The sequence below is a fragment of the Salvelinus namaycush genome, chromosome 15 (genome assembly GCF_016432855.1).
Source record: "Salvelinus namaycush isolate Seneca chromosome 15, SaNama_1.0, whole genome shotgun sequence".
In the NCBI taxonomy this organism is placed as follows: domain Eukaryota; kingdom Metazoa; phylum Chordata; class Actinopteri; order Salmoniformes; family Salmonidae; genus Salvelinus; species Salvelinus namaycush.
In genome coordinates, this window is record NC_052321.1 from 38,447,466 (window position 1) to 38,463,232 (window position 15,767).

Here is a 15,767-nt window from a genome sequence, read left to right on the forward strand (position 1 = left end):
TCGGCTGGGGGATTCAAACTAGCAACCTTTCGATAACCGGCCCAACGCTCTAACCGCTACGCTACTTGTCGCCGCGGTAAAAGCAGCGGCTTGGTGTCAATGAGCGGTGGCTGTTTGCGCCAATTCAACATGTAGAATAGCTGAAACATGTTGGTCAATATTCTGATCAGATGCACTCGGCCAGTTCCTCATTGTGGTGTGTGTTCTGCTTAAGACTGAAAAATGGAGACATGGTAAGCTGCTCTCTCTGATAACAGACCCTAGGGTAAGAAGACTAACTAGCTTTCGTCAAGGAAAAATACACACACATAAATCTGGTCTGTTAAGAATTAAATGGAGAAAAGAGAGAAGACTAAACGAGACAGAAAAAGGAATTGAGATATTGCTACTGATTTTGTGTGTGTGTGTTTCCTGGCCAAGGGGAGAGTCTTCCTAAAGCCCTGATTAGTTCCAGTGGGCCATGGTAGCATGCCGAATGGCACCCTATACCCTTTGTAGTGCACTACTTTTGACCAGGGCCCATAGGGGACGCATTCCTAGCTGTAGCTGTAGCAGGGGTAAGAAGACCCAACTGTAATACGGACAAGAGGAGATCTGCGTCACAATTTCCACAATTGTTGTCTGCGTAAGAGCTGAACTAACCACTGCCATAAGACAGGACTGGCTCCAAGCTCCAAAGACGTCATCACCGCTGGAATCACGAGTGAAAAAACAACAGATCTTACAGAGAGAGGGATTCCCCTGAGCCTTCTAAGTGCCAAAGGACATCTAACTTCTGACATTTCTGAACGAGGGAAACATGGAATGAGAAGATGTTCTACTCTCAGAAAAATTATCAAAACACTATATATCAGTGTTGTAGGACTTGAACTCGAATCTGACCCAAGTCACAATTTTCATGACTCGTATATTCAATATGTATTATCTCTATGGCTCTACTCACCACAAATACCAGTTTGCCCACGTTGCTCCAGGGAAAATCATACAGGAGCTGTCTCGCTGTCCCCATGTTCTAAAAGAAACACAGAAACATACAGTACGTGATATTAATCATCATCTAAACCATATACATGAACTGTGTATTCCAAGACACAAGCCATCACAACCACTTCCTTCTTACTCTCGTACCTGGAATATTTGGATTCCACGCAGGGTCAGTCCTAAGGTAAGAGAAGCCTCCACTTCCTTTTTGTCCTGTGCGAGAGATAGAAGTTTACTGGTAAGTTTATTGTGTGTGTGTGTGTGTGTGTGTCCAGGTTGACTGCTGACCTTATAGAGTCTGTAGTAGTGGACTGTGACATCATCCAGAAGGGAACACTCCTTGATGTATTTGAGATAAGCCTCGGAGGCGGTGAGGGCAAACTGGTCTTTGTGCATGTTGGGGATGTGTCTCAGGATGTAGTCCCGGCCTCGCTTGGCTATCACCTGGAAGAGAGCGACAGAGACAAAGGCTGAAAATAAATTCTCTCTTAAAAGCATCTCGGTGGAGTGTGATTACTGGCTAATGGCTCTAATTTCAGCTCAATGACAGAAGGCAGGAAGGAAGGCTTGCAGGTGGGGATAATGGAGGTAGATGAAGCCCCTGCCCAGGGGAGGACAGATGTCTCACATACTGAGATGACGTCCCAAAAGGCATCATTCAGCTGGGCACTAAAGGCATCGTCCACCCTATTCCCTATATAGTGCACCCCTTTTGACACAAGCCCCAAGCCCCCTCGTCAAAATTGTGCACTATATAGGGAATGGGGTGCGATTAGGGAGGGGCCCCCAATCCCACTGGAATCTAGAAAGCGGTCAGTGTCAGGTCTGGATTTGGGGTGCTTCTCCTGAACCAGCCACTCACCCAGAACCAGTTAGAGAACATCCCAAGAGGAGGTATTTATGTACCATTCGTGATCGTACAACCATTTCCGTCCCTGTGGCTTCAAAATGGAGATTGGATGGCAACAGGCTAATCGCAGGACGTGGTTGGTAAACAGAGGGGTGGACCACCGTTGTGTCTGGGAGGGGGGGTCAAGTCGAGTAGGGGAGTAGCCGGATCGCATTCAGATCCTTTCTCAAAAGAGTCAATCGTGCTGCGTGCCACTTCCAGGGACCAAAATAAAACTAGTGTTCTAGATCCAGCTATCCCAGCATGCACCAATGAGGGAGCGTGTCAAAGTGTTGGAGCACAGTGATTACTAAAACAGGCTATAGACCTACATTTGGACTGTGTGTTAGACTGCACTCAGTTGGTCCCAATTCGCGCCCTACCCCTTCCTCTTGGCCCTAACCCTTCCATGTTTGCAGATCTGTAGCAATATGTTGGATACTTCACCTGTACTCTGATTATACCTTTCCAGCCGAGGGGAAGGGGAAGGGGGAGAGAGTGAATTGGGATGGGCTGAATACTGCCTGGGAAACCACGTGGTACCAGTTAGGTTAGAACAGTGATATTCAAACTTTTTCAGCGGGGACCCCATTGTTTCCCGTATAATTTATTGTGGCCCCACCGCACCCCAAATCTAATGACAGAACCTTAAATTCGTCACATTTAGATTTTTACATCAACAAATAACCTTCAATTCTTTGCATTTTCACCTCATCAAAATAAAAATAAACCATTAAACACATTTGATCAATATAATTGAATTGTTCTAATTATCTTTCATTTTATTTTGGCAACAATTACTGCAGTTCCCTCAGGGTCGCGACCCCGACTATGAATACCACTGGGTTAAAAGGTTAGATCTACTCACCCATGGGGGGAAGTAGGCCTCAGGTTCAAAGTACTTCCCAAAGTGCTTGTTGCGTTTGAAGTTGCCCATATCGGCTTGGAGGGCGAAGGCTGCCAGCAGAAAGTAAGCTTCCTCTCTCTGGATACACTGAGACAGCAACACCTGTTTCCTCAGGTGCCAGTAGTAGTAGTACCTGGCCGATCGGTCACTATGGGAGAGAGAGGAGAATAACATTTAGACACATATAGCTATGTAGTAGTAGATCTACATAACTAATATAGTAGTAGTACCAGGTGCCAGTAGTAGTACCTGGTAAACCTGGGACGATAAACCGAAAATTATCGACACCGACTACACCGATCACTTATCGCAGGCATTTTGCTGATATACTAGAGAAAGGTCAAGTTTGAAACAAGATAAATGAGCTAATATGGATGAAGGGATAATTGATGGCTACAACCATCTAACTAGTAGTAGTAGTAGTTTAAAGGATCATAACATAAAAAAAGAAAATGTGGTGTACATTCATGTTCTAAACTTATTGTTCTATTTATTGTTATTGCATCAACTCAGGCAATTTATTGCAATGTGGATTTTCATCCATATTGCCCAGCTCTAGCACCTAGCAGAGGCTCTAGTACCTAGCAGAGCAGTCACTAAAGGGGAGGAGAGAGAATATTATGTTACTGATCTTTGTACTGTATTAAAGTAGTAGTAATACCTGGCTGAACAGTCACTGCGGGGTGCAACATAATGACATTATATTAGTACTACTATTTATATACTACGGTAGTGGAGGTACTCGGTGCCAGTAGTAGTAGTACCTGGCTGAATGGTCACTGATAACAACCTCTAGAGACACAGCCCAGCACACTAGGGCTGGGACTCAATCCGTAGAGAGCTGTTTAAATGAGATGGCATTCACGGTGAACGCTGCAGATGACGGCTCAATCGGAAATGACCTTTACGTGACGAGCCTGCTACAACACAGTCTTGGATTGAATCCCGGCCTAGGTCTCCATTCTATTCGTGCTGTAGTCTCAGCATCTATCAGAATCAAATTGTACATTACTATTGCTAATAGTAATTTCTAGGATCTCTGGGGGATTACTTGCCTTATTAATCTCCCATTCTCAACGTAATACTGAGCCCTGAAGTGGATAATCATGGGAGGCCCAAACTGGTCGATGCCCTAAAAACAACAAGATACAAAACAAACATTGTTTGGTTATTTTCGAGCAAATCAATCCATCAGGACAGTGTATTCATTCTATCAATATAATATCAAACTACCATCCTGACAGTGAAATCAAAAGCAGTTGCTGACATCGAATTTAAGTGTACTATGTCTGTTGCGGTAATCTTGCAAACCTTGAAACCCTGATGAAGACAGCTTAGCTGTCGAAATGTTGGTTAAATCAATCATTGCATCGGGAGCCCTTGGTGTGCGGCTTTTCCTTTTCTTTTCTAAAGGGCTAATCTTGCAAGCCATATTCCACGTCTCTAGAGAGATACTACTGTTGTCTTGTACTGTAGACCGGTGGTTTACAACCTTTCTGGTTACTGTAACACAAACTGATTTTTGCTCTGCAAGGAGTACCCCTGAAGTGTGCATTCTCAAGTACCCCCTGTGGACAGACCAAGTATCCCCAGGGGTCCTAGTATCCCCAGGGGTCCTAGTATCCCTGGTTGGGAACCACTGCTGTAGATTGACTCACCTTGCTGGCCTCTCTCTTCCACTCCTTGGGACAGTACTTGGACAGCTTCTGGCCCAGCTCCATGTAGATATGCTCATTGTCTGGAGGGGGAAACAAACAAACCAGAGTTACATACAGAAAGCGGCTGTGTTAGGGAGCATTAAATATGTGATGCATTGTGGGTAAATTGCGACGGACTAATCTATAAAAAATAATGACTAGTGAGTATGATGCAAGGTAATTTGTAGACCAGTCAGTTGGCAGTCGACTGTAACGTCTAACAATGGGTGCATTCCTCTGCCCAGGTGTTGCTGACCCATGCCAGATCTTACAACACCTGGATAGATATTTTACGTATCGGCAAAACACATGTGGATCAAGCCCATGGGCGCGTTCGACATTTACTGATCTACAAATCACTTTGCATCATGAATAACTACTCAATATTATTTGTAGATTAGTCAGTCACAATCGACCCATAATACATCACGGTTTTGATGCTTTCGATCATGGCCCAGGATTCATCTAAGTTGCTTTTGATGACACAGAGAAGGGTTAGATGGAGATATCACAGAGATAGATAAATAATATTTTCTTTATATATATGTCCCATTAAGGTGTATGTGAGTGCACTGAGGCAATCTCCATTTTGAAGTAGTCCATTTTCTTCTTCTACTACTTTGATGAATTGGAAAACAAACTGAAAGTGTGCATACTGCCACCTAGTGTTTGCTCACAAATATAATTAATTGGCTGATCCCTCCTGATGACCCGGATGGAATCACGTGATCCTTCTTTAACCCCCAGGATGTCCCACCGAGTTGACTACTTTAAAATGTTGTACGCCCTCAATGGCAATGTCCATGCCAAAATGGGTTTACTCCATCTAGAGTCCTCTATATAACTCTATGGGGTTAACCTAAGTCGCTTTATGATGACAGAGTGGTCGTATGCATGGAATGATTGATGCCCCGTTCAAAACAACTGTGAACTTGGAACTGGGAAAACTGACTTCCGAGCGTTTAAGACAACTGGGAACTCGTGGAAGAAAAAAAAAATTTGCTCAAACTGCGAAAATCCTTTTTGAATGGTCATCCAAGTCGGAATTCCAAGTCAGGAACTTTCTGACCTGAAGATCACTTGATGTCATGATACGGCCTTGTTTTTTCTCCAAGTTCCTAGTTGTCTTGAAAGCACCATGAGTCACACATTGACTCCTGTGTAGCAGACATACAGGTTTAGGTTGACAGACAGACAGCAGGTGACAATTGCACTGTAAAAAAGTGGGACGGCACTGTTGTTAATCTGAAGTGTTTTTTCTGATTCGCATGATCCAAAATTACACTTTGGTTCGTTCAACCTATTCTATTGGTCTGAAATCAAGTCACGAATTTGACAGATCAATGTGATTTTTTTTTATTGAATGAAAGCTTCTAAATTGCTTTACACATCTCATGCGCATTCACATTGCATAGCGGTGGGTGCAATGGCAGGTTGACGTTTATTGTCATGAGTCTTGTCCTGGAGGCAGCACTGAGCGATTTCCCCTTAGATAACCCAGCTGCAAAGTCAAAATTGCCTATATTGTAAAAATTCACACTTTTTAGTCTTAATTTAAGGTTAGGTTTAAGAATCAGATTTTATAACTTTGCGGCAGTGGTAGCTAATGACCTCTGCAGAGCTGCCTCCAGAACAGGGCTCTCCAACCCTGTTCTTGGAGAGCTACCGTCCAGCAGGTTTTTGCTCTAACCCTAAACCTATTTGGGGCGTGGCTTTCCATTTGTTATTTTTGGCCACCTGAGAGAGTGAATGTCCTTTCAGGTAATGCGTTCTGTTTTTTTGTGATTACATGCTCACTGCCAGCACGGAATCTTAAATTATATATGTGTAAGTACTGTGATACTAAACAGGCTGGAAATGTTTTCATTGATGAGATGGTCACCATTTAGTTACAATATTGTAACCAGTTAATGTGAAAGTCTAATGTAAAGAAGGTGTTTGGAGTCATTATTTCATGTTATGGAACCAACTTAATATCTTGATTAACAGGAAATATATTTAACTGTTAATCCAATTGAACAAATGGGTTGTGTAGATATATTTATTTGTTTGTATTTCTGTTATTTATTAGGTTTAATCAAAGGGGAAAAGTAAGTTGACTGTTGAAAGAAGTCAGTTGCAACTTGAAATACAGGGTTGTTCATAATAATGAAATATAACAGCTGGCATTGAATCATGTATTTGTTTTCAACAAATGTAGTTTATTTTTTTCAATTAAGAAAACCTAACTTATTTACTTGTAACCATGCAATTGTTTTAGGTTGATCCAAAGAGTAATATTTTTATAGTGTCGAAACAACTACAAAGGAAAGCACATCGCAGCAGTGCCAGTCAGACAGATGGCCACCAGATGAGATGAGCCACCAGATGAGATGAGCCAATGTTAAGTCTACAGGACAGGTCTCTGAGCCAATGGCATGCCTGCAGGTCTTCAGTATGAGCCAATCACGTGCCCTGCAGGACAAGTCTATTGACCAGGAGCCAGTGGGGCTGATTTAGGGACATTCCTGAGCTGCTTGTCTGAACAGCGTGAAATCACAAGGCAAACAGTGACTATCCACCCCCACTCTAACTCATACCCCGACCCCTAGCCCTACCAACCACCCCCAGCCCCAGCTCCAACCCCCTCAACCTCTGTGTCCCTCGCACTGACCAATCGTCACTCCGTCCCCATGCCTCTATCACCCCACTCCACCTCTCTCCAGCACAACTAGGGAGCAGACCAGTCAGTTAGTAGCTAAGCTCTGATTTACCAGTCATCATCACTCCTTTTTCTCTCTCCCTCTCTAGTCAGTCTGCCTGGTGAAATGTGTAGTTAATCATCTGTCATCTGTACTGCAGGGCTTAGAGTCAGCAGAGTCTCTATACTGGCTTACTCGCCTGTCAGACTTTTTCCTCCTTTCTTTTCTGATCCTTGACTTTTCCACTCCAAAGGCTTTTAAAGAAGAGCCAAACCTGTTGGTTCAGCAGGGAAACTCTCAGCTCATAACACGTATGACTAACAGAGAAGATTATGATGACAGAGAGACAGAGAGAGAGCGATAAAGAGAAAGAGACAGAGAGAGCGCGCACCAGAGGGACTGGTTCAGCCCAGTCAGTAGAACGTCTGACATAATGAGTGCTCAAAGGCTGCCTAAGAGAGTCTAATTCTCTGTTCTAATTATCCATCCTTCTGTCCCAAGTGTGCACTTGTTCACTTCCCTTAATTGATTTATAAGGAAAGGACTGGTATGAGACATATGGAAACCACAGGAGGCTGCTGAGGGGAGGACGGCTCATAATAATGGCTGGAATGGAGAGAATGGCATCAAACCCCTGGAAACCGTGTGTTTGATGTGTTCGATACCATTCCATTTATTCTTCTCCAGCTATTACTAAGAGCCCGTCTTCCCCATTTAAAGGTGCCACCGGCGCCTGTGGTGGAAACTCCCTCTAGCCCATGTATACACACCAATCCAATGCTTTTAAATGTGCGGGGTGAAGTACACAAGTGCATACCTCCGGAGAATTGAGGCGTAACTCATTGGGACCTTTCTGTACAGAGGAAGGCTCATGCCTTTGATATGACACACACTAAGCTATGCGGCTACTTTAACCACAGAGACAAGTGGGCTGATATGTGCGAGATATGTCACATATCCATGGACGATGGACACGTGCAAACACACAAACACACAGGCAGACATGCACACAGCGACAACGGTAAACCATTCTTACTCTGAATGACACTGAGTCCAAACAGGTGACAGTCCTTCAGTCGGAGCAGGTCACACACCTGGATGAGCAGCTCCTGGCACAAAGTCTTCACCTGAGCAGAGAGAGAGAACACACAGCAAGAGGTCAAATGTCAGGATGTACAGGAGGAGATCGGAGGTATTTTGACTAGGTCTGACCCCAATTATTCGACTGGTCAATTGTTTCGTCGTTAGGCTGTTGGCCGACCTAAATGGTTTTAGTCGAGCAGTAACACACATACACTACCTTCAAAAGTTTGTGGTCACTTAGAAATGTTCTTGTTTTTGAAAGAAAAGCAACATTTATGTCCATTAAAATAACATCAAAGTGATCAGTGAAGAGGTGTCTCCGGGATGCTGGCCTTCTAGGCAGAGTTCCCCTCTCAAGTGTATGTGTTCTTTTGCCCATCTTAATCTTTTCTTTTTATTGGTCAGTCTGAGATATAGGTTTTTCTTTGCAACTCTGCTTAGAAGGCCATCATCCCGGAGTCGCCTCTTCACTGTTGGCGTTGAGACTGGTGTTTTGCGTGTACTATTTTATGAAGCTGCCAGTTGAGGACTTGTGAGGTGTCTGTTTCTCAAACTAGACATTCTATGTCCTCTTGCTCAGTTGTGCACCGGGGCCTCCCATGCCTCTTTCTATTCTGGTTAGAGACAGTTTGCGCTGTTCTGTGAAGGGAGTAGCCTTCACTTCATTTTCGCATGGAATAGCCTTCATTTCTCAGAACAAGAATAGACTGACGAGTTTCAGAAGATCTTTCCATCTCTCTCCCTTTCTATAACCACTCAGTGTGAAAGCAAAAAATGTCATGCTCTGATCCAATGGAAACGTCATAAAATCGGCCTACCTGATTACCGCTTATTAGTGCTGACTTGGACGGAAATAGGTTCCAGTACTCATTTTTGGGTGGTGGTACTGTTTATATTTAGGTGCAGGAGCTCCACAATACTTTTGAGCTAATATTCTATAAGAGGAACAGGAGCTCAAGCAGTAGAAAATTTGAGGTGCTGGTACTTCGCTCCAGTGAGCTCCTGCCCAAGTCATTCCCTGCTTATTTTTCCTTTGCGCAAATAGCCTACAGCTGTGTCTGTCCCGAGCTCACTGGCTAAACTCTGAGGGCCCAGAATATTTTCGCTAGCACTAACTTTGGGGCTGGACCCAACTTAATAGTTGATACAATGTTTTAAATTCGTTGCAGACAGGCTATGTGTAGCCAATGGGAATTTTATCAGGATATTTTCTACCTGCAGGCCGCAATGTTTTTATTTGTTAGCTTTATGTAGGATATTTGTACATAGTTGGCAATGACAATAGAAGTTCATTTTTAGGTTTGTGTAATTTTCATTTAGATTTGGATAGAATTTTGATTTACCACATGACAATGATTTTGTGATTTGAAGACATTATTAGAAATGTTTCACGAAAATGTGCAAACGAAACCCATAACTGGCAAGCAGATTGGTAGAAATGGTAAGATAAATTGGCATTCAACATGAGAAAGGTTGCCGACTCCTCCTGTAGCCTATTACCGGCAACTTCAAGAGAGTAACGGCAAAATCTGCGAAAGCCAGGCGGAGCAGGAAAAGGATGGCCGGGTCAGGTTACGTTTTTTTTTCTTCTGGTTATCTTGATCTCTGGCGCTCTCGTGAGGCTCTCATCTCATTTCATCAAAGCTTTAAGCATCAGACAAGCTCAATGCATACAGTTTATTTTATTAAAACACATAGGGTGTGTCTATATATGGAAAAATACACGCTTAACATTTTCGAGCAATCGATTGGTCGAAAGAACAGATGACTTTCGGTCAGGGACAGCCCTAAATTAGACACACTGTGATACAAGGATGAATGGAATTGCCAGTTTGAAAGTCAAATAAAACAATTACTGCAATTCCTGACCCTTGCTTTTGGATAATACACTTTGTCTTAATCACAAATATAATCCCAACATAGTGAGAACAGTTCCACTACAGTCTTGATACCAGTGGTCTGACCTTATATACACCTGCATACTACTCAGAGCCTATATACATGTATATTTATATTTTACTCATTGATCAGATGCTCTTATCCAGAGCAACTTACAGTTAGAACATTCATCTCAAGGTAGCTAGGTGAGACGCAGTACTCACATTGACGATGACGTTAAGCGTGTCGTCGCTGGGAAGAAAGACACAGACACAGCGGCGGTCCTGCATAGCTTTGTTATTGTGGAAGCCGGTCAGCTTGTTCATCTTCGTGTGGCTGGGAGGTCGACAGGGCTCCTCCAGGCCCCCGGGTTGGGACACCCTCCACCACCGGTACAAGTAACGGTACCAGTACCAGCAGCAGTAGTACCAGCAGCAGCCCTGGTTCAGCTATTGCCCAGGTCCAGTGAGGAGACGCGAGGCTTAGCAGGCCAGGACATGGGAGGCACCAGAACACAGTGCGGGGCCACACACTGTAGAGGACAGACAGAGGAAGAGACATCACATTAGCACTGTTGCATGGACACACCGTAGAGGACAGATGGACAGAGGATGGGACATAATATTAGAGCTGCTGCATGGAAACACTGTCGACGACAGACTGGAGTGATCTTCGTGGGTTATACTCAGCCTCGTCTCAGGGTAGTGAATTGGTGGTGTGTTGATATCCCTGTGGTGGTGTGGAGGCTGTGCTTTGGCAAAGTGGGTGGGGTTATATCCTCCCTGTGAGGCCCGGTCCGGGAATATCGTTGGACAGGGCCACAGTGCCCCCCCCCCCCCCCCCGTCTGTCTTCAGTATCTATGCTGCAATAGTCTATGTGCCTGGGAGCTAGGGTCATTTTTTCCTATCTGGTGTAATAATTCTGTCTTCTCTGGTGTCCTGTGTGGTCCCTCCCCCTCCCACTGTTCTGCCTGTGGCTATGGAACCCTGACCTGTTCACTGGATGTCCTACCTTTTCCCATATCTGCTGTTTGACCTGCTCTCTCTCTCACTCTCATCCGCACCTGCTGTCTCGACCTCTGAATGCTCAGCTATAAAAAGACAACTGACATTTACTCCTGAGGTACTGACATGTTGCACCCTCGACAACCACTGCGATTATTGTTTGATCCTGCTGGTCATCTGTGAATGTTTGAACATCTTGAAGAACGATCTGGCCTTAATGGCCATGTACTCTCCACCCAGCACAGCCAGAGGAGGACTAGCCAGCCCTCAGAGCCTGGTTCCTCTCTAGGTTTCTTCCTAGGTTCCAGCCTTTCTAGGGAGTTTTTCCTAGCCACCATGCTTCTACATCTGCATTGCTTGCTGTTTGGGGTTTTAGGCTGGGTTTCTGTATAAGCACTTTGTGACATCTTCTGATGTAAAAAGGGCTTTATAAATACATTTGATTGATTGAACTGAAGGCAACTGAAGACAGACTTAATAATATCTCACATCAGGAGAATGTCATCATGTTGCCATAGTAGTCCCTGGCTGATTTCTGGGTAACATCTGAACATCTGTTTGCCTGTTTCTGTGTGGAGAGGTACTGAAGGAATGTGGTGGTGATGATTGTGTGACTGGGAGGGAGTGAGATGGGGATGGGCGTGTAACTAACTAACTGATTCCCCTTCTCAGCAGCGATAACACAACTGTGCTTGGTGATCTATTTCATGCGCACGCACACCTAACACCTCAACACCACACACCTAACAACAGCTCTCTGCTGTATCAGGCTCTCATCACAACAAGACGGGAAAGCAAGATTAGTATCACACACAAAAAAGTTGGATGATTGGTACCATTTCACAATGAGGGGGGAAACTCCTGAGAGCGAGTGTGCGAGAGAGAGTGAATAACAACAGTGGTAAAACACAAGATTGATTATCCTTCATGTCTTTCCTCTTCTCTTCCTACTCTTATGATTAAGATCATGCCTCTCTCTTCCTACTCTTATGATTAAGATCATGCCTCTCTCTTCCTACTCTTATGATTAAGATTATGCCTCTCTAGCACGGCATAATTAAGTTAACTGAAATCAATGACTTATGTAATCAAATATTGTTTCTTTGTGCCCAACTGTGTATATAAATGTATCTGTATCATTAGAAATTATCTTAGGTCTTAAGATGTTTCTCTGTTTTGTCCTCCATTGAAATCATATCCTATTATACTTTCAGGCAGGAATATAATCCTCACTCCCAAATTAGTAATAACACTGCTCAGCACAGTTGAGCTAAATGGTGAAAGAGGATGCCCGTGTTGGGCGGGGTGAGGAGGGATAGGGGAGAGAGGGGCAAGGTGAGCCATTTTTTGCATTCAGCGTCACTGTGCCAAGGGAAATATAGTATTCTTTCTAACAAAGGCATTCACATATATTTCAGGATGTTGTGTATCCCTGGAAATAATCAGAATTCATGTAAAAATTACATGATGTTTTGAAAATATAGCTTGTCCCCCAAAAAAGTGGCATCTTGGCACAACTTACCCCGGGTGTGGGGTAAGTTAAGCTGCTTAAAAATTTCTGTACTGAATTAAATATCACTACCTTTTTAAAACCATATCTATCTTTATTTTCCGAACACAATTCAAAACAATCACAATAATTTTGTCTTTTAATACTTTTAAGCAGAGGCTTAACACTGTAGCCTAGCGGCTAAGTGTTGGGCCAGTAACCAAAAGGTCTGCTGGTTCGAATCCCCAAGCCCCATGGCCATTGGCTCAACTTACCCAAAGGCAAACATGTTGACTATATTAGCCCACACAGCTACAAGGATGCACTTTCATGCTAGGTTCAGGACTTAATTTTAAAGCTTAAAGAGACCCCAAATGATGGCTATACTTGTCTAAATAATCTTAAAATGGTTTACTTTGGTTTAAATACAAGCATCATGAAAACTCTTTTTTTTTACTTTTTTTTTTTACTGAACTTCCTTAACTAATTTTCCATGTGGTTTCTTCCTTCACAGACTCCATGAAATAATGACCTATTCCTAAATATTTGGTAAAAGGATTCATTTTGTGTATGGTGGCTCAACCTACTCCTTTGGTTCAACCTACCCCACCTCTCCCCTACTGTAATTTAGCAGTCAGACTGAGTGAGAGAGTAGTCATCAGATCACTAATGGTTCAGACCCAATAGTGTCTAGTGAGACATCATGACTACTATACGAGACATCAATGTTCCATAGACTATTCTAGCTCTTGACAGATACCCCTCTCTTCTTCCATCTAGCCTGGGATCCACAATGATATGCTCCTTTTTTCCATGGCTTCAACTTGGCTTCCAGGCTGGGGATCTTCCATCCCCGGTATGAAGGCTTTGTGTGAGGGAGGGGGCTGGATAATAACATTACTGCTGCCTTCCATCCCCTATTCATCCACAGCCCAGTAGAATAGTGATGCAACACCAAAGCTGTGTCCACAGCAGTCCAGCCGCCAGACAGAGATAGACCCACTTCCTGCTGTCAGCCCAGGATAGCGGCAGGAACGGAGAAATTCTGTCAACGTGGCAAGCTAGCCTCAGAGGCAGTCTCATGACACAGAAAAACCACCCGAAATACAAACATAAAGAAAGACAGAAAGTGCGAGAGAGAATTAGAGAATGCCTCTGAGTCTGTAGGTCTCTCTGTCTCTCCCTCCCAACTAATGTAACATCACGGGGGTGGGGTGCTCCTATGTGAACCTTTCCAGAACTAAAGACGGAGGCTGAGCCAGACCAAAAACTCCCCTGGAACACGTAGCGAGAGAGACTGGAACCAGGGGGAGGTGAGAGATGGGGGGTGGGAAAGACATTACGGGAGAGTGGGGTAAGTTGAGCCGCCGCTTGTTTCGAGTAAACCATACACTAAATGAATCATTTGACAAAATATTTACGCTGTCATTTCATGGAGTCTGTGAAGGGCTAACATCAGTCGGGGTCTCTATAAGCTTCAATATGAGGTCCTAAACCTAGCATCAAAGTGCATCCGTGTAGTTGTGTGGGATAATTTAAACTCAGCAAAAAAAGAAACGGCCCTTTTTCAGGACCCTGTCTTTCAAAGATAATTCGTAAAAATCCAAATAACTTCACAGATCTTCATCGTAAAGGGTTTAAACACTGTTTCCCATGCTTGTTCAATGAACCATAAACAATTAATGAACATGCACCTGTGGAACGGTCGTTAAGACACTAACAGCTTACAGATGGTAGGCAATTAAGGCCACATTTATGATAACTTAGAACACTAAAGAAGCCTTTCTACTGACTCTGAAAAACACCAAAAGAAAGATGCCCATGGTCCCTGCTCATCTGCGTGAAAGTGCCTTCGGCATGCTGCAAGGAGGCATGAGGACTGCAGATGTGGCCAGGGCAATAAATTGCTATGTCCGTACTGTGAGGCGCCTAAGACAGCGCTACAGGGAGACAAGACGGACAGCTGATCGTCCTCACAGTGGCAGACCACGTGTAACAACACCTGCACAGGATCGGTACATCCGAACATCACACCTGTCGGACAGGTACAGGATGGCAACAACAACTGCCCGAGTTACACCAGGAACGCACAATCCCTCCATCAGTGCTCAGACTGTCCGCAATAGGCTGAGAGAGACTGGACTGAGGGCTTGTAAGCCTGTTGTAAGGCAGGTCCTCACCAGACATCACCGGCAAAAACGTCGCCTATGGGCACAAACCCACCGTCGCTGGACTAGACAGGACTGGCAAAAAGTGCTCTTCACTGACGAGTCGCGGTTTTGTCTCACCAGGGGTGATGGTCGGATTTGCGCTTATAGTCGAAGGAATGAGCGTTACATCGAGGCCTGTACTCTGGAGTGGGATCAATTTGGAGGTGGAGGGTCCGTCATGGTCTGGGGCGGTGTGTCACAGCATCATCGGACGGAGCTTGTTGTCATTGCAGGCAATCTCAACGCTGTGTGTTACAGGGAAGACATCCTCCTCCGTCATGTGGTACTCTTCCTGCAGGCTCATCCTGACATGACCCTCCAGCATGACAATGCCACCAGCCATACTGCTCGTTCTGTGAGTGATTTCCTGCAAGACAGGAATGTAAGTGTTCTGCCATGGCCAGCGAAGAGCCCGGATCTCAATCCCATTGAGCACGTCTGGGACCTGTTGGATCGGAGGGTGAGGGCTAGGGTCATGCGGGAACTTGCAGGTGCCTTGGTGGAAGAATGGGGTAACATCTCACAGAAAGAACTGGCAAATCTGGTGCAGTCCCTGAGGAGGAGATGCACTGCAGTACTTAATGCAGCTGGTGGCCACACAGATACTGACTGTTACTTTTACTTCAGTTTATGCCTCAGTTGTTGAATCTTCAGACAAATATTTACACATGTTAAGTTTGCTGAAAATAAACACAGTTGACAGTGAGAGGACTTTTCTTTTTTTGCTGAGTTGAGCCGATGGCAAGTTGAGCAAATTGAAGTATTTTCTTCCCAAGTTCTTCCCAACTGGCCTATGTTAAATATATATATTTTTTTTAATTACATACTGTTTGTTTGGTGTTGTGCCTGTGTTAAAAGATGCTTAAGATGCTTAAAAACAAAAAAAGTGATTGTGTTGAATTGTCTTTGGGAAATAAAAATAGACATGGTTTTAAAAAGGTAGTGGC

At 44.2% G+C, this 15,767-nt stretch overlaps 1 protein-coding gene across 1 annotated transcript in view; it reads right to left on the reverse strand.

Moving 5' to 3' along the window:
* LOC120060515 (FERM domain-containing protein 6-like) overlaps nucleotides 1-15,767 on the reverse strand; it is a 78,394-nt gene that overhangs the window by 12,682 nt on the left and 49,945 nt on the right. Inside the window, exons 2-9 of the mRNA XM_039009886.1 lie at nucleotides 10,341-10,648; nucleotides 8,192-8,282; nucleotides 4,436-4,515; nucleotides 3,833-3,909; nucleotides 2,739-2,925; nucleotides 1,270-1,425; nucleotides 1,129-1,194; nucleotides 944-1,012 (exon numbers count right to left, since the gene is read on the reverse strand). Coding sequence (XP_038865814.1) covers nucleotides 944-1,012; nucleotides 1,129-1,194; nucleotides 1,270-1,425; nucleotides 2,739-2,925; nucleotides 3,833-3,909; nucleotides 4,436-4,515; nucleotides 8,192-8,282; nucleotides 10,341-10,442 — 828 coding nt within the window. The 5' untranslated portion in view covers nucleotides 10,443-10,648. The remainder of the gene's footprint in view (nucleotides 1-943; nucleotides 1,013-1,128; nucleotides 1,195-1,269; nucleotides 1,426-2,738; nucleotides 2,926-3,832; nucleotides 3,910-4,435; nucleotides 4,516-8,191; nucleotides 8,283-10,340; nucleotides 10,649-15,767) is intronic.